Below are 21827 nucleotides of genomic sequence, written 5' to 3' on the forward strand. Positions count from 1 at the left end.
ATAAACCTATTTTAAAAATAAATAGCAATAAAATTAAAAAACTAGCCACCAGACACTGTGTTAGGTACCTTTGCACAGATCTCCTTTAATCTCCCGGAAAATACAATGTGGAAAAAGAGTCTTATTTTTCGAATTTTTTTAACAGGAGATTTCCAAACAAAACTTCCCCTGACTTGGCCTTCAGAGAGATCTGTTTGTGTTGGGCAGCTTCAGCTGGGGATAGTGATGGGACCCCCATGGTGCATGCTTGAGTCACTTAGATAGGTGTGGATCTGTTTTCTAAGGAAGGTGGGTTCAGCCACCTGGGGGCTTTGTTTTACTGAGCGGACACTGGAATTTGGGGGCAGAGCTAAACGACTCAGATCAAGAGAGAGGGCAGGACCAGCTGAGAGAAGGGGGAGAAAAGTGAGAAGAGACCCTGTGATGAAAGCTGAGGAGAGTGACTTGGGAGAGTGAACAAAAATAGCAAACAGAGAAGTCTGGTCAAGTTATGTAGATGTCATGAGTCCTGTGGTCATCTATCTCCTTCTCCCCTCCAATAGAGTCTACATTATTCACCACTGCTTTTAGAATTGGATTTGTTTTGGGAGAAAGATGTACTGAGACCAAGGCAGGGCTTTCATTCAATTTTTAAATGAATTTTTAAAACCTGGCTCTCAGAGAAGCACCTGTTTTAACGCCTCAACTCACATCACCTACCGCCATCTGCTGGAAGCATATGCTAATTGCAAAACCAGTATCTAAAGGCGGGAGGGAACTCCAGCACGCAAATTGCAAATCTAAAAGACTAGGACTACTCCCAGCTCTGCCACTGTCTACCTGTAAATCAATCTTTCAACCTTAGTTTCTGATCTGCAGAACGAGGGGCTAAGAAAGTGATTGCTAAGGTCTCTTCCATCTTCCAAATCTATAATAGTCACAAAAATAGATTTCTAAGCAGAACTCTAGTGAATATGCCAAAAGATCTTCCAAATTATGGCATTAGCCTACTTCTCATCTTCAGCTATGCCAAAAGATCTTCCAAATTATGGCATTAGCCTACTTCTCATCTTCAGCTATTTGTAAAACATTTCAAAAAATGAGCCAAAATATAGTAATGTGTCTATATATTAAGTCTAATTTATCACTCATTGAAAAATTGTCATTTTAAAAATAATTACTTTTCCATTTAGGACATTCAGTAAAACAAGCACAAGATGAGTGCTTGGTTTCATGCTGTCACTGTTAAAACAAAAAAAGTGGCCATACAGAACAAAACAAGAATAAGTTTAAGAAAAGGAGGTTTCTGAATCAATCATTATAAGGATCAAAGATCTCCCAGGCTAGAGCTGCCAAAGGTGTTACTTTCTTTTCCTTTTATAGACCAAAACTGGTATCTCTACATATAAGTGCCAAACTGTACCTGATTTTCATAGATTAACTACAGGTAATATTTTGGAGGACACTTACTCATATATTTCTAAGTTGGTTAGTTTGTTTTCAGTCACGTAGTTGCTTGGGATTAAGCCTTCATTCCTGCAACAGAAGACAAAGCAAAATCAAAATGTTTGGCACGTTTGTGGCATTATCATGGCAACAACCTTTTTAAAACCTCAAGAATGTCAAGAGAAATCAAATTCATTTTACTGATGAAATTGTTAAAAGAAGGAAAAAGCTTTTTCATTTTGACATTCAACTAAAATCTCTGTACGATGAATACTAAGATTCTGACTTATAATGTGAGTAGTTTAAGATGTTTTATGACACCAAAATCTTTGCAAAGAGGAAAAGGGGCTTAAATGATCATGGAGATGTCATAGTGACTAGATTAAAAACACAGTAATTACAAACATAGCAACTTAATTCTTTTTAATTGCTGCAGAGTAGTCCACAGAATATTCTGGTTTAGCCAGGCCCCTATTACAGCAAGGCTATAAATAAATACTTGAACATGCCTTCTTGTGCACAAGTAAGAATATTTCTCTAAGACAGATACTAAGCAGGGAAATTGCCGGGTCACCGAATATGTGCATCTTTCAGTAGATACGGCAAATTGCCCTTGAAAGAAAATATACCAATTTACACACCCATCTCAGTGTAGGGGTTTCTCTTTTCCTATACCTTCACCAACAAAATTTGAAGGTAGAAAAAGCTCTCCAACACATATTATTGAGAAATACAAGCAAGTTGCAGAACAATGCATAAAGTATGGTAAGATTTAGGTAAACTAAGTCTGCAAACAATACCATATATTTTAATATGTGCAAAAAAATCCCTTGAAAATGATCTGGAATCGTACTCACTAAATGAATAATGGTGCTTACTTTTGGGAAAGAGACTGGGTTTGGAGATGTGGCAAACAAGAATTTTGGCATTATTTATCATGCTTGCATATTATAAAAAATTATATTCACTTATTACCTTTAAAGTTAAAAATTAATCATTTTTTTTTTTAGGTCTGAGTCATGCTAAGAGCCACCTGCACGAGTGGCTAAGTACACAGTCCTGAACCTAACACCTCTTTTCCCACTGAAAAGTCTCCATTACGTGTCGAGTCTAAACTAAGAAATGGTAAGAGAGTAAAATCATCAGGAAAATATAAAGAAAGAGGTATGTAATGTAGACACTTCTAATACTTAGGTACTTATGATATCCAAATCTTGACAAAGTTCGGGAATCAATGCTGGCATTCTCTCCCAGGGAGCCCAGATACTACTTCAAGTCTTCTCTACCCTGGACGCCAGTCAGGCGTGAACAATCTATTGCAACTGACACCATGAAGTCTGTTTGCATCCCAGGGTCTTATTTTCTTTCCAATTTAATTCAGCAACGACTGCAATGTTCACTTCCAAAACTAGTCATTGTAGAAATATGAAAATGAGTAAGACACTATTTCTGTTCCTACCTTAGAGTTTAACAGGAAAAAAAAGTCGAATTCCCAAAGAAAGTATAAATCAGAATAAGAACCTATATGGTAGGAATTATTATTCCCATTTTACAAATAAAGAAAAAAAAACTCATTAAAAATAGAACTATCATATGATCCAGCAATTCTACTTCTGGGTATTTATCCAAAGAAAACAAAAACACTAACTCAAAAAGATATATGCAGCCCCGTGTTCACTGCAGCACTATTTACTATAGCCAAGACATACCACTGGGGAGGTGTGGGGACAGGTGGTATTTCACGCAGAATGAAGAGTAATAAACCTGGAAAAAATGAGCCACTAAACAGTCTTCTTTATGCTTCAGATGTCTTTAGAGGATAAAAGAGGAGGAATTTGAAAAAGACCAGGTCACCAGTCTTACCCCAAACGGTCTCTTGCCTTCCACCAGTGAGGATTATACTTCTCCAATATCAGGTATTCCTCCGCTCTCTTTAATGCTAAATCACAGGGCTCTCTGGGCAGAAAATCATATAGAGCCTTCACTTGGATCTTCTCTTCACCAACCTCAGAGAGTGGGAGGGGAGGCAGCGGTTTGCGTTTTGATGGTTGCACACGGCCCCTGTTGGACTGTGAAAACCAAGGAATGAGTTGCTGTACTATCGTTTCAGTAATCCCTACTAACAAAGAATAGGGATATAGCATATCTGCCTATTGCCTCGCTTCTCCTATCCAGTTGCACCAAAGCAGAAGCCAGGGTGGGATAAACGTGGGAAATGACTAACTACAAAACAACTTTCAGATCCAGCAATACACTCATCATTTTGTAAATTTTCAAGAACACAAATTCTCTTGCCAGCATTGCATTGGATTTTTTTCATGTCACAGTTCTTAAAATTTGATTTCCTCTCCAACAGTTTCACTTAGTTTTAAGGATTTTTCTCTCTTGGAAAAAGAAAACCAGCCCTTCCCTTTCATGTGCTGTAAGCTTGTGTTTGGGTTCATCACACCTCCTAAGAACAATGTTTCTCCCAACACAGAAGTGAAAATTAATCCTGGCCTCAAAATGGCAGTAGCCAGAATACATTTTTTTCCTATTCACTGTCTGGTGTCAAGTTCTGCTGAAACATAGCAGAGTCGGCTATTTTAACGGGTCTGGTTTTCTTTTGCTTTCTTCTAGAACATTCATTCACGAAATGTTTATTGGGCACTTATTATGTGCAAGCATGATACAAGGCTCTGGGCATGGCAGCAAACAGGACTTCGTGGAACACAGACCCTAAAAATGCAAGCTTCCTCCACCCTTTCTCCCCCATCAAGATGATACTCACTTGCTTCTTACTTGGCAGTTCGCTGAACCATGGCCTGCGACGTTGAGTACATTTTTCTGAAAGTTCTTCATCTTTGCTCAGGCTTATTTGTGTTCTCACTTGTCTGACATTGAAAAACAATCATGTTACAAATGATTATTTGTATTCAGGTTATCTACAAATCCACTAGATTTTGACAAAACTAGTAGAAAAATCCAGGTCTCTCCAACTGCTTTTTTATTTAGAAGACTTCCTAACTCCATTTCTTTGGGCAAGTCACTACCTCTCAGAACTTCGTTTTTTTAATCTGGAAACTAGAGATGCTAAGAGCATATAGAGTTGTTATGAAGTGAAATTGAGAAAACATATGTCACATGCCCAGTACAGAGTCTGATGCATATTAATGGCATGAAATTATAATCAAGGTAATGAAAAACTTAACTCTGTTCAGGCACAGTGTTTATCATTTTACATGTATTACTTCATTTGATGGTATCGATTGTTGTAAGTAGACATGGTGTAGTGATTAAAAACATGTGTTTGAATCCTAGCTCTACCATTTCATGATGTGGCCTTATGTAAACAATGTAACCTCACTAAGCCTCAATTTCCTCATCTGTAAAATGGGTATTGTAAAAAACCAGAGGTGGCTTTGAGTATTACTTGAGCTAATAAATGCAAACCTGTTAGCACAGTCTGACATATAAGACACTCCCCTTAAATGTTAGCTCTTAAATCATCATGGTGCCTTGGATTTTATTCTTATACAATGATTTTCTGGGCATCAAAGTGTAAGACACACATAGTTTTGGGGAGATATTCAAATAAATAAGACAGGATTCTTGCCCCTAAAGAATAAAAATTACACAGTGGAATACAGACATATAAACAGCATACATGAAATAAATATTAAAGAGAGAATCAAGCCACATGCTGTAGGAACACAATGGAAGGAGCAATTAAAGCCAAGAGGACCGAGGAAGAATCACGGAAGATCTGATATTTGACCTAGGCCTTTAAATGAATGGGCATTTAATAGGGAGACCATGGGAGAAGGGTTTCCCAGGCAAAGGGAACAGCAGATACAAAGAGACATGGAGACTCAATAGACAATAAAGAAACTGAATGAATCAATTTCCAAGAAGTTGCCCTCAGAAATAGACTTACCGCTTCTGCACAGAACAGCAACAGCAGCAACAGAAAATCGACTGGATGGTATTATCTGAAAAGCAGATCATTCTCAACTGTTAGAAAGCCAGGAGACCATGATAGTGGATAGATGAGACTGGTGGTGCTATTCCAAAGGAGGAAATCCTCAAGGGCAGGAGTGCTATGAATTATCATAAAGGATATGCAAAGTCTTGACCTTGCCCTCTTTCACTAGTGGAAGATGAAAAATGTCACTAAAGCAAAAATAAGTTACTGGCACCCTGGCCAATGTGGTTTCCCTTCTCAGGCTCTTCTCCCCAGGTCTGGTTTACGCATTTCCTCTGTCTGTGAATGATAAGTGACCATTGTATTCTACTTTACCTTGGTCGGGGCTGATGTCAGCTAACAAAATGTACAAAAGAATACGATTCCAAAAACAATGTTCTCTTAGGAAGTCTGTCAGCAGGGATTTTGAATTAGATCCATCACATTTCTTTTAAAAATATTTTTTAATATATATATTTTTATATATTTATATAAAATCATAGAAGTACATATTTTATATTTAATATAATACATTACATAGCAACATAATTTAATATATATTTGTTTATAAAATATTTTTATATATTTATTTAATTTTATATATAAATGTATATATGATTTTTTGGCTCTCAATTTTTCTATGGATTAAGTCCAAATATAAGCTGAATATTTAAAGAAAGAACTAGGTAGCTAGTAAATCTAGGTCATACTTACCCTTTTATTATCAAGCTTAATCTTATTTGATTTGTTAGATCATTTGCCTTTTTTAAGACCATAAATAAATTTTGAATTTATCAGAAGGGTGTTTTATGTCATAGAATCTGCATTTCACAGTCAGCTCTTTCTCATATTGACAAAATGAAGTATTGACAAAACGAAGTATTATTAAGGCAGCAGAGTACACTAGAGATGAGCATTCGCTTTGAGGTTACACAGACCTGAGTTTGAATCCTAGCTGTGGGGTTGACAAAATCTGGGATAAATCCCCTTACTTCTCCAAGTCGTTGTTTCCCTATTTATAAAAACAAGATAATCTTACCTACTCCCTTTGACAAGCCTCATAGGGCAGAGGTTAATCTCTAACTTTGTAACTTTAGGGCAAGTTACTTAACTATTCTGTGCTTCAGTTTCTTCATCTGTAAAGTGGAAATAATAGGATACTGAGCATGTAAGGCTATTGTGAGGGTTAATTGAGTTGATTTATGTAAAGCACTTAGAACAACGCCAGATAAACAGTAAGCGAGTAATTAAGAAGACCTATTATTATGATATTGTTCTTGAGAAGATTAAATTAGATATCATCTCTAAAGTCCTTGGAACATAGAAGAGGAATGGAAACAGAAAACATTCCTATAGTCCACCCCTCAGCTTCCACTTCATGCCCCCAGAACAGGGGATGCAACAGAGTTCCATCAGCTACCATATTATCACAAGGTGATGGCAATTTGGTCATACTTCCCCCTGAAACCTACTACATTAACCACAATCAAGAGTCTTTAAGTAGGGTAGAGAAGGAAACAAGGAGAAAAGAATAGTAATCTAAAACCTAGGTGCTACAATGCCCACTCTGTAGCCGTCCTGAGTCTTAAATTGATGATCATATATGCTCTCTGTCACCATCCAGTCCATGTTTGCCCTTGCCTCTGACAACACTTTGGCTGAAGGAGGTACTTTATCTGGTGGAATATCCCAAATGTTCCTTCCTGTAGGTTTTGGGTCCTTAGTTGGTCTTGCCTTTATGCGGTTGCTACAGTTTTCCATTGAACAGGATTATTATGAATATTAAGAAATGAAGTTAGTGAATTCCCTGAGTTTCAAAGCCCTCTTCGTCCTCATTGTTGAAGCACCAACCCAATTCCTTCCAGGTAATCACTCCACCTACATTTACTCACTTCTGTGCCTATCAATTCAGTGATACAAGGAATCCCAAAATGTATAGAGGGCTATCTCAACTTGCAATATTCCCTAAGAAAAGTATTCTTCCCTTGGGCACTAGGATCTCCAAACCCAAGGTCACAAGGAAAGAGAACAACAATATTCCAGTGGGTTATTAGGTGAAACGATGAGAGGGGCCACTCCAATCTTCACTCCTTAGTCCCCAGACTCATGCCTCCTGGCTATGGGGAAACACCACCATATTTGCTGCTGGTTTAAGACATTTATTACATCCTATGGGACACCACTCCAATTTGGTAAGATGTTTTCTCCCAGATATCATAGTAATTGGGTCTTAAGCAAGCCATTCATCTGTTCTGTCAAGCCAGATGCCTCTGAATTATGGGACACACAGTAAGAGTATTCAGAGAACCAGTGAGCAAACACCACTGAAACTAAGAAAAGTCTAACCGACTCTGCAGAATGGATCATCTTGTAGACCTCAGTTATATCTTCCCATTCTATCTCCATTGCAAGAGTTTCAACCACATTTTTCTCCCCCAGATCGCCTTGTCATCAATCTCCCAATCTTGTTCTTTCAATGTTCCCAACTAGAAGGCCAACATTTTTTCCATTGACCCGTGAGTCAATGTAGATCAATGCCTCAGACTATCTTTCCCTAATGAAGTGAATAACTGGTGTCCTTCTTGAAGTTCTGGAAGGATTTTATTTTAACACTATCTTTCTGGCTACCTCTGAAAGGGACTGTAGCACAGTGGCTGTTTATTTCCCATTGGTGTGGGCTCAGGGTTCAGATCTATCTGAAAATCAGGCCTGAGCTTTTTCCTCCTCCATTAGCTGATGAGAAACTTCCCCTTGAGGCCTCTGGTGTGAGTTAAAGGAGAAGCAGAAAGAACAGGTACTGTGTGAATATAAGTCACCTGCTCATGAAACTTTCTTGAGCCTTCTGGATCTACTGGGACCCACTTTCATATCTATCACTTCCATATTATGATGGATTCCTGCTATGCATGCCCAATTTTATGGTTCAGTGCATCAGATACCTCAGCTCATGATAGGCAGTTTGGATCACATAAATATTTCATGATCCATGGTGAGCATTCAGTCTTCACCAATAGCAAGCCAGGAGCTACTTGTCAAGTGGAGCATAGAGTCAAGGCAATACTCCAAACTCCTGGAGGTTTAAGCTGTGATTCTCATATTGGGATTTTCCAGAAGCTCCAAACAGCCAGCATCTTGCCCTACCTTTGCACTTCATCCCAGACTCCCACCAATGATAATTTGAGTAAATAATAATTGAGTTATTTCTCCCAGCAATGAGGCTATCCCTGAACTCTTAAATATATGACCAAATAAATTCCAGATCTAATTTTGACTCTGTTTCCTAGAGCCACTTCTGATACCAATTACTGTATCAGTCAGGGTTCCAACAGGAAACATGACATACTTAAATTAGAATAATGTTTTAAAGTTTTATTTACAAAGGGACTAATTACAAAGGTGTGGATGGGGTAAGGGAACCACGAAGGATGTGCAGGTACCTGAGTCCAACAGTTGTGGAACTGTCACCATCCCTAGGTCCACAAGGACCAGGAAAAGGAGAGAGTTGAGTGGAGCAGAGACTACTTTGATAGGAGATATGATTTCCTGTTGAGGGACACAGCCCACTCAAAGCAACCTCACCACAACTTCCAGGGTGTAATCCAACCAAAAGCCAGAGGTTTGGAAGTATGTTGAACCAACCCCTACAGATTACTTTTCCAGGACATAGTGCAGGGTAGATAAGAATGAATACCAAGAGGCTGGGCTCACTAAAGCATCTTGGAGACGGGCTACCACATTTAATCCCTACAGGTCATCCTTCTGGAATAGAATAGCATGGATAGGAGTAAAGCTATCCAGCACAGTAATCAATATATGTAAGTTCCCTTTCCTTTCACAAAAGTTGACCTTCCAAACCTAGATTCATGCACTAGTTACTTGCTTTTTTCTGATTTGGACATTACCGTTGCTCAGTCTTTGGGCTACAGACACATTGGTGGTCCAGTGGTAAACTTCTTATTTCTACCATGGATATACAGCTCCAGTCCTAGCACCAGCAAGGACTCATCTTTGCTCCCACAGCTGGTTCACCACTCACCCCTGATTTAATAATTTTCTCTCTTCTTTTGCCTGTACCCAGAAACCACACATTTTCCAAGGACCATCTCAAGGTTGATTTCTGGAGACTTACATAAAATAAATCATGAGTCCCAAAAATCTGCACTACATTGTGTAATATTAGGTTTTTGGATTTCAGCTGCTTCTGACTGTCAATTTTCATTTCGTGGGGTCTGCACGAGCAAATTGCCAAAAACATTCCCCAGACAGAGGGTACATTAGCATTGAGGGCTATGTCTACTATGGCAGGAGTGGGTCTAATTTATATTCTTACCAAGTTTATTCCAGTGTTGTTTTAGAGCCACATATAGATCTGTATCTCTCCAGGCCAGGGGATGCAAAGTCAAATGTAGGTTACACAAATGAGTGAAGCGGGGCAGAATATGGTGAAGATTGTGGCAAAATGCTGTGCCGGAACCCCATGGAGAGATTTTCAAATTCAAAATTTTTGAAATACTCCCTCCTTCTCCTACATCACCATTTTTTCCCTCTCTACTGGATCATTTTCATCAGCACAAAAATGTGCTATTACTTCACCCATTAAAAACAAAACAAAACAAACTACTCTTGATCTTATTTCTTCCATCAGCTTTGCTCCCCATTTACAGTAAAATCTAGAAATGAGTAGTCTTTACCTGCTGCCTCCAGTTCTTCCCCTCCCATTTTCTCTTAACCCATTCCAGTCAAGCTTTCGTCCCCACCACTTTCCCAAAACTGCTCTTGTTAGGGTCACCAGTGACTTAGGTACCACTATCTCCAACAGTCAATTTCAAGTCCTCCTCTTACTTGACCTCTCAGCAGCATTCGACACCACGTCTCTTGGTCTTCCTTCTTCTCAGTTACCTTTGCTGCTCTCTTCTCTACCTCCCTAACCTTTTTGACTGGCTCTACTGTAAGACTGCTCCAAAGCTTTTGATCTCTTCTCTTCTTTTCTCTGTCTCATTCGCTCCCTTGATTATCTTATTCATTTCTGTGTCTTAGAAAATATCTATCTGCTGATGACACCCAAATGTACACCTCTAGGCCAGTTCTAATGAATTGCAGACTTGCATACTCAAATGCATTCTTGAATTCTCCACTTAGATGTCTAGTGGACACCTCAAATTAACATGAAGAAATCTGAACTCCTTCTCTTCCTTCCTACCCAGACTTGCTCTACCCATCCTTCTCCATCTTGTCAATAGCAATTCCATGTTTCCAGTTGCTCAGGCCAGTAATCTGGGAGTCATCTTTGACTCCTCTCTCTCACACCCCAGTCAAATCTGTTAGGAAAGCATGCTGACTCTGCCTTAGAAATATATCCAAGTGTTTCAGTTTGGGATGTGAGAAAGTTCTGGAGATGGATTGTAATGATGGTTGTACAACACGTGAATGTACTTAATGCCACTGGACTGTACATTTACAAATGGTTAAAGTGGTCAATTTTATGTTATGTACATTTCAGCACAACTTAAATACACACACACGCATGTGCACAGAATCTTACTGCTTTTCCCCACCCTTCTGTTTTTGCCATGGTCTAAGCCACCATCATCTCATCTGGATTATACCAACAGCCTCCTGACTTCTTCCTGCTTCTACCCTTACCCCACTATGGTTTATTCTCAGCATAGTGGCCAGAGTGATTAATTTAAAATCTAGGTCAGATCATGTTAGTCCTTGTCTCAAAATCCTGCAATGGTTCCCCATTTAACTGAGAATTATAGCCAAATTTCTCACAATAGCCTACAAAGCCCCCATGATCTGGCCTCCTGTTGCCTCTCATCTTCTTTCCAACACTTCTGCTCATTTCACCCCAGCCACACTGCCCTCACTGCTGTTCCTGGAGCACACCAGGCCTGCTCTCACCATAGGTTCTTTGCTTTTGCTTTGCCTAGACAACTCTTCCCTGAGGTATCAACGTCCTTAACTTGCTCCGCTCCTTCAAGTCTGCTCAAATCTCACCGTCTCAATGAAGAGCATCCCCATCAATTATCATGGCCACCTGCACCCTCTAACTTTGGGATTCCTTACTTTGCTCTACTTTTTCTTTTCTTTTCTTCTTAATGGCATTTCTCACCTTCTAATGTACGATGCAATTTATTTGTTTATCATTTTTTTTACTGTCCGTCTCCCCTACTAGAATGTTAACAGGGATCTTTCTCTATTTTGTTCACAGTTCTATCCCAAGAGGCTAGAACAGTTTTTGACACATAATACATATTCAACAAATGTTTGTTGAGTGAATGAATATATGAATGAATTGATTTGAAGCAGCATCAAATTATAACCTTTTCAGAGCGCCCACCTGTCTTGATTCAGTCCTAATGGGAAATAAAAACTGTGTTTGGGGACAGAATAAGCAGGTACAATAGGAAGCAGTGAACAATAGGAGTGGGGACGTAGGATTAGATCATGAAAGTCCTTGAAATAAGTGAAAATAGGACCTTGAATGCTTATGTAGTAGGGAGATTATTATTAGATACTGAAGAAGGAGAACAATTTGGCCACACACCAAAGCAGAGTAAACTGTGTACTCAGCCTAGAAACCTTTGCAAGATGGTCCAGCAACACGAGCAATGACCATCTATGGCCTCACATTTTAATATAAACTAAAACCATTTATTATCATCAAGGCCAAGAAATGTCTAATGGTCACATTACTCCTTGAATAATCACTAGCATGTTATATTATTCTCTATAGTTTTCCGTATTCTCGAAATATTTCAAAACTAAAATTTATAGATGAAAAAAATGAAATCTCCCAGAAAATCAGGTAGGCCTGTGGTTGGATAGTTAGGTACCTAATGTAGGACTGATAACTTTCTACATGTATATGATTTTTAGTGATAGATGCAAAAGGATTTTATTTCTCTTTCTTTTTCTTTTGTTTTTTTGGTGAGGAAGAGTCGCCCTGAGCTAACATCTGTGCCAGTCTTCCTCTATTTTGTATGTGGGTCACTGCCACAGCATGGCTGATGAGTGGTGTAGGTCTGCGCCCAGGATCCAAAACCACAAACCCAGGGCGCCAAAGCGGAGCACACCGAACTCAACCACCAGGCCATGGGGCTGGCCCCTAGCTTTTATTTCTTTAATTCAGCCACTGTCTTATCTTTTGTTCAGCCAGAATTATCATCTTCCTCACTAGCCCAAATAAGAAAACTATTGTATCAGTTCCCCTTTCCAATTTTCCCATGTCTCGGTATGAGTCTACCATAGAAATCTTGCATTCTTCCCGAGCCCCATCCTTTATATCCAATCTGCCATTAATCTGTTCAAATTGTTTGGCTTTTTACTTCTTATCTCCTCTGCTACCTACCTAGTCCAAGCCGTCATCAGCCCACACCTGTATTTCTGCATTAATTCATTTAATCCTCATAATGACCCTGTGAAGTGGGTGCCACTTTACAGATGAGGAATCTGAGCCATAGAGAGGATCTTCCCTGCCGAGAGTCAAAGCGCTAGTGACAGAGAGCCAGGATTGGAACCCAGGCATCCTGACTCCAGACTCTCTGCTCTTAACCACTGTGCAGCCAGGGTTTGTTCAGTGACTGAATGAACTGGCCAAAAGCCCTGCCTCTGAGTCCTGCCTCTGAGCTCTCTCTCCTTCAATCCATTCTACATACTCATTTCCCTAAAAGTCCATCTCAGCCGACTGCTCTACATCTGCAGCATCTAACAAGACTCAAGCACATATGACATCAAGATTATGTCTTCCCTTAATCTCAAGGCCTTCCACAATCTGGCCAACCCCCCTCCAACTCTTAGTGTTCACCAGTTCATTTCGCACCAGCTTCTTCCGCTTGGTCTACTCTCAGACACCTCACACATTTCTGTCTCTGGCCTGAAAAGGGCTTCCGTTGCACTCCACTCCCATCTGACCTTCTTTTGGGCTCCCAAAGCATGTGTGATCTGCCCTGCCCTGTGGCTCTTGATTAGGTACCACTTTAGATGGTCATTTACATTTCTTTGTGTAGGCTTCAGCTGTCACAGGGTTTCTCAGTCACATCACTAGTGACATTTTAGATTGAATAATTCTTTGTTGTGGGGGGGCTGTCCGGTGTATTGTAGGATGTTTAGAAGCATCCCTGGCCTCTGTGCGCTAGATGCCAGCAGCAACACCCCTCTCAGCCTTCTAACGCTCACCTTCCCCTCCCAGTTGTGACACCAAACTGTTTTCAGGCATTGTCAAAAGTTCACTGGGGGTAAAATCACCCCCTAGTTGAGAACCAGTGAGCTAGATTGTAAACTCTTCAGTTTTAGGGACTGCGTCTCATACTTTTTGTCTTGTCCATAGTGTCCAGCATCGGTGCCTGGCACACAGAAAGAACTCAATAAGTCGCTGTTAAGGCCTCACCAGTATCACACCATCACGTGACATCTGGGCTCTACTTTTCAGTAACTCCTTCTACCACAATATCTCACAGCTCAATGCTGGCTGCAGAGAAAGCTAAGTTGACCACGACCTTTTGACTAAGTGGAACAGCAGAGTTGAAGACAACTGAGCTTCCGGACCTTTAGCTAGCACTGGTAGTGGGTCATGAGTCTAACCTTTTGTTCCAGATATATTAAAAGAAAAAATCCTTGTCCAAAATCAAGCATCCAACCACAAGATGATAAATGAAGTGGTTAGAACCTCTCTGGTGTTCACATGTTTTTTTCTGTATGAGGACAGCATACGGGGTTGGGCAGGTTTTAGGGTCACACCAACCAGAAGTCAAATCATGTCTCTGTTTTCTTGTAGCAACAATGTGATTCTGGGCAATTACTCAGGAGCCTCACCTGGAAAATTTACGAAATAAAACCTATCTTCCAGGAGAAGTAGCTCTCCACTCCTACCAACACAGCCCTCACCATACTCAGACACTACACTGTGATCTTACTCTACTAACTTACTCTCTACACATTGAAATGGGCCCTGTTACTATCTCCATTTTACAGATAAAGAAACTGAACAACAGAGAGGTTCAGTCATTTGTCCAAAGGCACAGAACTAAAAAGTCACTGAACCAGAATTCAAGCCCAGAGAGTTTGGCTCAGAGTCCATGAGCATAATAACAAGATCATTCTTTTGGATGAGAAAATTAAATAAGATAGCAGAAGCAAAGTGCCTAGAACATAGCAGTTATTCATTTAATTTCCAAACTTTTCCCTCACCCAGTTCCCTAGAAGTCATGTAGCAAGTATTTCTTGGGTACTCACAGGATATATTTAAGGTAAACAGATAAAAGCAGATGTGGTTCTCCCTCCAGGAACAAAACAGGGGAAGGCCAAGTAAGCCAAAGCTGACCTTCAGCCCTCAACTCCTCTGCTCTGAGCCCATTCTCTACCCTGACTCAAGGCAAATATTCCCTCTGTGCAGGACTCTAATGGGCTCTTTCTCCACTATCAAAGCAGCTCTTGGAAGAGGCTCTGAAACTTATGCCTGGTAAGGTGTAAATGATACAGTAAACAGATATAATAGTAAACGTGTATTGCAGTGCTTCTCTTAAAGGCATTTTCGTGTTTGTAAGCATGACACTTGTATTAGGGTGAACAGAGAAATTTATTTTTAAGGAACTGGCTCACACGATTGTGGGGACTGGCGAGTCGAAGATTTGCTGGGGCGGGGGGGGGCGGGGCTGGCAGGCTGGAGACTCAGGCAAGAGCTGGAGTTGGAGTCCAAAGGCAGTCTACTGGCAGAATTCCTTCTTGCTCAGGGGAGGTCAGTCTTTGTTCTATGAAGGCCTTCAACTGATCAGATAAGGCCCACCCACACTATGGAAACTAATGTGTTTTACTCAAAGTCCACCAATTTAAATGCTAATCTTATGCCAAAAACACCTTCACAGAATCATCCAGATAATGTTTAACCAAATATCTGGGCATCATAGCCCAGCCAAGTTGAACCGTAAAATTAACCATCATAGTACCTTAAATTTAAATACGTAGAACTTTCTAAGAGAAATTGCTGATATCAGTCAAGCAGGCAACAATGATATCTGGGGACTAGGAAACAGTCTTCCCCTGTTCATGGAACTCACAATACATGACTACACACTAGCAGAGTGGATTATGAACCCAACAACATTTCCTTGATTACCTTTGCTCTCTTCCACAGCCTGGAATTTAGGAGGAAACCTTTTCAAAAATACTTACTTTTCCTGATTCAATAGCAAAGACAACTGCCTTCAAATAAAGGTATACAGACCTACACCACCACTGCTTTAATTACAGTAAGTTTTTGTTCTCTCTCCCCTCGAGATCAAGAGCAGCTATGGGCAGGAAGGCCAACTTCTGCCTTGTTTACGGTTCCATCCCTTCTGCCCAGCACAGTTGCTGCCTAATAAATAATCGTTGAGTGAATGAAAAATAAATTGTGAAAGCTGAACAGCTCCCTGGTGTTCCCTTGTTTGGCACAACTTTCCAAAATACTAGGCATCCTTATTTATAGACTGAAGTATGGATTCATTCCAAAGCAGATATCAATGATTATTAGATTCATGGTCATTTTCAATTTACAGCATCGCAGATCTTCCAGGTGAATGAATAAAGGGAGAGTCACTTCCACTTGCATACTGTGATTACAGAAAACATTCTTTGAATTGTTTTGCTGATTAATCTGCAGAGAGAAAGCTGTTCTGCACCTTTGGAAAATTCCCAATTTAGGCAGAAATGCACGCATATCAAGGGCCTTTACCAGAAAGACTAAAATGCCCCAGAGATGGGCAATGACTATTTGCCTGCTAGAGGCATATATTCAGAGTTAAGGATTATCGCAGGAAGGTGCCAGAGCTTCCTTTCCCAGGTTTACATCTGCGCTGTTCTTTCCATCTGCTTCTTATTCCCCAGCAAATATCTCTAATTATATATCATGTACCAGCAAATCAGGAAAAGGGCATCGCATCCCGACGTAATCTCTGTGACCTTTAGGAAGCGGCAGGTCTCTCACGGGTGAGGCAGTCGAATCTCTCATTTTATTTGGTATTCATATTCCTTTTGGGGGAAGGCTTGCTCCCCCTCCTCTCCTCCGTGCGAGGCTGCTCTTAGCTTTCCTTCCACCTCCGGACGTGTGTGGGTGGCTACAACCGGGCTGTGTTTGGGAACGGGTTTCCACCAGGGGGCACTGGAAGGGAGAGAACGTGAGAAGCACCACTTCTCAGAACAGCTTCCAAGGCCAGCTTTCAGCGCAAATAAACGTCAGATGAAAAGCTGTTGGCGCTGCTGTCTGGGAAGCCGAGCTGATGGCGTTCCTTCCGTTTCTAATGTTTTGAGGTTTATATCAGCGTAACCCCGCGTTCATCCCCTGGCATTTCCGATGTCAGAGTTTCGTTTTGAATCAGTGCTTCAAGTGAAATTCATTCCTACTGAATTTGGTCATAATAACTGGCAGATGGCTGGTGATTTTGATTTGAAAACACGAATAACTGGCTCTCTTTCAAGAGCTGCCTTGAACCAAAGACCGGGTCAGTCGCCGACCCACACGTTCCAGGTTGCAGTGTTAAGACGAGGAATTCTGGTGCCGGCTGCAGTTGCAGCTGAAGGGCAGGGAAAGTGGGAAACCCTTGAAAACCCGGGACTTTGGAAAAATGGCTCTGGGTGATTAGAGCTGAGCCTCTAAGTTCACTACAAGATACGCCTTATTTTTTTCCAGAAATTTACAGAAAAGCCAAACTTCCTCATTACTGTCATAAATCCCACCATTAGATCTATTTCTTAAGGGCTTTTTTTGTGTGTGTGAGGAAGATCAGCCCTAAGCTAACATCCATGCTAATCCTCCTCTTTTTGCTGAGGAAGACGGGCTCTGAGCTAACATCTATTGCCAATCCTTCTCCTTTTTTTCCCCCTAAGCCCCGGTAGATAGTTGTATGCCATAGTTGCATTGCATATCCTTCTAGTTGCTGTATGTGGGACGCGGCCTCAGCATGGCCGGAGAGGTGGTGCTTCTCCGGTGGGTGCGCCGCCGGGATCCGAACCCCGGGCCGCCAGTAGCGGAGCGCCCGCACTTAACCGCTAAGCCCCGGGGGGCCGGCCCTCTTAAGGGCCTTTTGAAGCCAGACACATTTTAATTGACTTAATCCATGTTATCTAGGGGGAGTGACAGCTAGCTTTTCTTTAGCATGGATTTGTAGCTCTGATCAGGCATCAGAAAAGGCTTTCCAGATGCCAAACCAAGAACCCATACCAATAAGGGAAAAGAAACAGAAAGAGAGAGAGAGAGCAAGACACTGAGTTTTTCATAGAAATGTTTTTTCAATTTAGAAACCTATCTTTTATTCTGAATTTCTGCTGTTTATATATTTGAGTGTTAAATTATCCTTGTTTAGTGTGTGTGCCTCCTTTTGATATTAAAAGGACACTCCTTTTTAACAGGAATGCTAAAAGAACACTGCTGTGGTTCCTTTTGATATTAAAATGCCCATTCTTCTAAGAAATGCAAGTCACCAGAGATGTTATGTCTTTTTGAATGTATTGACAATATAACAACCCTATGTTAGATCCCAAACTGATTTTTTGACATTATCCTTGTCTGTGAAACCTTAAAGTAAGAGGAATAACTACATTAAGGAGATTCATTGGTTACTAACAGAAAACAGGTACCTAGCTCATGGGACAGTAAACTGATAAATTGGGTGGGAAGATAAGAATGCCGCTTGGCTTGGCTGGGGCCTAAAGGGGTGCTGTGTGGGGGGAAGGAGCCAGGAGACTCTAGAAGCCTGGATGGAGCACTGGGCACCAGGGGAGACAGTGTTTCAGGGAGTAATGGGTGCTGAAAGGCAGAGTGTCCCTGAAGATTGCTCTCCTATTCACAGCTTTGGCCAGGGCAAACCCCCAGGCACCAAACATTCCATGGGCAGTCTTTAAGATGGCACCCAATGATGTCCTTCTTTGCTCTCTGCATGAATTTTGATTTCTTCCCAGTAACGAGCTGATGTGAGATGGACTTTGCAGTCAGTCATCTTGCACACAATTCCTCTCCGCCCCCAGGTCTCAGAGCAGTATTTCCTAGAAGACTGTTCTCTGTGAGCTCAAAGTTCATGACGAACTCACAGATATTACACCCAAGACATCTGGCCAGCTAGTGATGTGACAAAGTGCTCAGCCACAGGCACTGGTACAGCTGGCACTGTGTCAGGAGCTGTGCTCCCTGACTCTCAGTGGGCAGGAAGTGGACAGACGACGCCGGCCAGGTGGGCTCCACCGAGGAGCAACAGGGGGATCTGCAGGTTGGTACATGAGAAGGCCTGGATGCATCACAGAAGTAGTTCCAAATGGTTATCATTATTGCTACAGACTTTGGGCAGTTGCAGGGGTATAAAAGCGTAATAATTTAGAAACAAAAGAAAAGACACATCCTAGTGTCCATATTAACACTAAGGCTATTTTTGAGAAAGGGAACCAACTCCAGCCTGAGGCAAAATGGTGGTGAGTGTGGCCAAGTTCGTTTCTGGTCCATGGCTCTCCCTGCTTTTGCCACTGAATTAGTTATCCATTATTGGAACAAATTATCTCCAAACTTAGAGGCTTAAAACATTTATTATCTCACAGTTGCTGTGGGTCAGTAGTCCAGGCACAGCTTAGCTGGGTGCCTCTGGCTCGAGGTTGAGAAGTTCATGAAGCTTATGAACTTTTAGTCAAGCTGAGTTGGACTGAGCTGGAAAATCCACTTGAAAGTTCTCTCACACGGCTGTCGGCTGGCCTTGGTGCCTGGGTTCCTTGTGACGGGGATTCTCCATAGGCTGCCTGAGAATGCTCACGGCATGGCAGCTGGTTATCCAAGAGACACAGAGCCCAACAGCACTAAGACAGAAGCCACAGTCTTTGTACAACCTAATCTCAGAGGTAACACTTCATCACCCTTACCATAGTCTATTCATGAGAAGTGAGTTACTGGGTCCAATTCCTACTCAAGGAGAGGGATTGCAAAAGGGTGTGAATACCAGGGGGCGGACATCATTGGGGGCCATCTCAGAGACTGCCTGTGCAGCTACCCTCCTTATCTTCACATTCAGAGTAATAATGGAAGACACAACGTAGTAGGGTTCGTGTGGGAATCGAATCCAATAAGGAGTAAGAGAGGGCTTTGAAAACAGAGGCCCTAGAAAGGCAGTGTGATCAAGGGGTCCTTACCTCACTCTCAGATCAAATTCTGGAGATGAGTCCAGAAACCTGCATTTTCACAGTGTCCCAGGCATGCTTCAGGCACACCAAGACTTAAGAACCACTCATAAAAATTATTTTTTTCCTTCTACTTTATAAATTGGGAAGAAAAAAAAGGCAGAGAAATTAAGTGAAAATGAGGTGGAGGGGAGGTAAGGGGGGAGGTTTTCGAGCCCCCAGCTCTTCTTCCTGGGCCCTGTCCTCTAAGTACCTCTCTTGGGTTGGGTCTGTTCTCAGGGGAACTGTTAGTTGGTAGAAATGCTGGCAATACCAGTTCCGTTTCACAAACCGAACCTCACTGGAGCCACGCCCTGATTCCTCACTCAGGCTCTCCCCACCATTCAGTATGATCAATATCTCACCCTCCACAATGATCTCCTCCTGCCCTACAGCAGCCTAGGAGGCCAGACTTCTATGACAGCTCTTAAAACAACAAATATATTTGGCAAAGGACTCTGGCCTGGCAAATACATATAAACATTTTTTGATTAGCAGTAATACACCTTGAAACCTCTCTTGGCTTTCTCCTGTCAACAGTAAACACTCACAAAGCAATGCCCTTCCAGGCCAGACAGAATGATTCTCAAAATATTTCCACCAATAGGTAGTCTCTTATTTAATCCCTTGGGCAACCTAATCCTTGTCTCAACTCTCACCATTATTTATTTTATATATAACTGAGTCTTTTCTGTTATAATTCATAGCCTTTTCTCTCGTTCTGACCTCAGGAGAAATGAAGAACAGATGCTCACACAGCTTTTAATAAAAAGCTTCTTATTAAGTCACTGCTCATCTTTGTCCTCCCATTGCGGGAGGTGGGGACACAGGTTGCTGCTGCTCTGCTCTTTCTGCTTGGCTCTGCTTGGCCCGTATTTCTGTTAACTTGGCCTGTTTTTGTCTATGAGTGGATCAAGACCGTAAGTTATATTCAGGTCAGTACAACTGGAATAGCCTGGTTTCTTTTTTACAAATTCTACCAACAAGGATTAGGTTCTAAAATGTGATTCGGCTTAAACAGATGACATTTAAAAACTGCAATCAGTTTTTCCTATTGCCACTTAAAAGTCAGAAATGCAAAAGCTTTGTGAGCCGGCTTTTGATTGCTTTAATCTGATATGACTGAGTTTGCTACAGCTTGGTTCTATAATCATCTAGAATTAAAATCAGATAGTGTTTTTCTCATTTTTTTAATCACTTGCATGGTAAGGTCCTTTGAGTCATAGAGCTAAATTAATAAGTATTTCCAAAAATTGCACATGGGACTGAATAGTCTTCCAAAGCAACTCTAAAATTAAGTTCATGAAGGACCTGTCATTTTTATCTATTGTTTCTTTATGATATCTTGTTGGAAGGGGGGCAAAAAGAGAGTCCCATTTTACAGAGGGGGCCCTGATATAAAGAAGTTGCCAGAGGTGACCCACTAAGGCTGCAGCAAATCTGGACTAGAACCTGGTCTCCTAGCCTCCAGCCCTGAGTTCTTTACACTAAATATCATTCTAAAAACAACACTTTTCAAACTGCATTTCTACTCACACATATAGATTTGAGGACACTATTTCTGTTTTGTTTTCGTTTGCATTCTCAATGCTGAACATTTACTAAAATTACATCACCACAATGGTTATCTAAATAACAAACAAAACCCTGTCACAACATCTGGGGAAATTATCCTCAAAATTTCACAAGCCCTATGCCATAAAGAAAACTTCCTATGGTGTTCAAGACTAAGTAACATGTCCCGAACAAGCCCTGAAGAGAAATGACAAAGCCATCTTACTCACAGGTGGAAAGAATCATGGCTACACCTCTGCAGAGAGTATACAAAACAGTCTTCAATTCTTCAGCGGAGCTCCAGTCACAAAAACACATCTTTCAACTGAAATCATAGCTCACCCAAAACGTTTCTCACAAGCAAAGTTAACCCCACCTATTTTCCTGTTCTGAAAACCTCAGAGAGGTGTGCGAATGACAACCCAATGCCCTATATAAGAAAGCTCGATAATCTGCATCCAGATCTCTGAGGGTGGTTGCTATTAGTTCCTCATTCCCAACTGTGTGGGTGACTCCAGCAAACAACATTTTCAAGAAATCACCAGATTTTGGTAAAAGGGACCTTAAAAGTCATGAATTCAAACTACTCTGTCTGGACAGAGACGGAAATGGAGGTACAGATAGGATAAGAGATGCAGTTAGTGGTAGAAACAGAATTCGATTCTAGGTTTTGGAGAACCAAGTCTAGAATGTTCTGTCCTCCCACTCAGTACTGACACTAGGGATTTATTTT

General features: G+C 41.2%; 1 protein-coding gene across 2 annotated transcripts in view; it reads right to left on the reverse strand.

Moving 5' to 3' along the window:
* Positions 1–21620, reverse strand: part of TXK (TXK tyrosine kinase) — a 58890-nt gene extending 37270 nt beyond the window's left edge. The window contains exons 1-7 of one of the 2 annotated variants that reach the window (XM_087434271.1): positions 21325–21620; positions 6935–7044; position 6083; positions 5342–5396; positions 4196–4298; positions 3289–3494; positions 1450–1515 (exon numbers count right to left, since the gene is read on the reverse strand). In XM_087434271.1, coding sequence (XP_087290397.1) covers positions 1450–1515; positions 3289–3494; positions 4196–4298; positions 5342–5396; position 6083; positions 6935–7044; positions 21325–21412 — 629 coding nt within the window. In that variant the 5' untranslated portion in view covers positions 21413–21620. The remainder of the gene's footprint in view (positions 1–1449; positions 1516–3288; positions 3495–4195; positions 4299–5341; positions 5397–6082; positions 6084–6934; positions 7045–21324) is intronic. The other variant, XM_014787135.2, reaches the window with a different exon arrangement.
* Positions 21621–21827: the final 207 nt, after the last annotated feature.

Source organism: Ceratotherium simum, chromosome 8, assembly GCF_057802395.1.
Source record: "Ceratotherium simum simum isolate JZ-2026a chromosome 8, ASM5780239v1, whole genome shotgun sequence".
Lineage (NCBI taxonomy): Eukaryota > Metazoa > Chordata > Mammalia > Perissodactyla > Rhinocerotidae > Ceratotherium > Ceratotherium simum.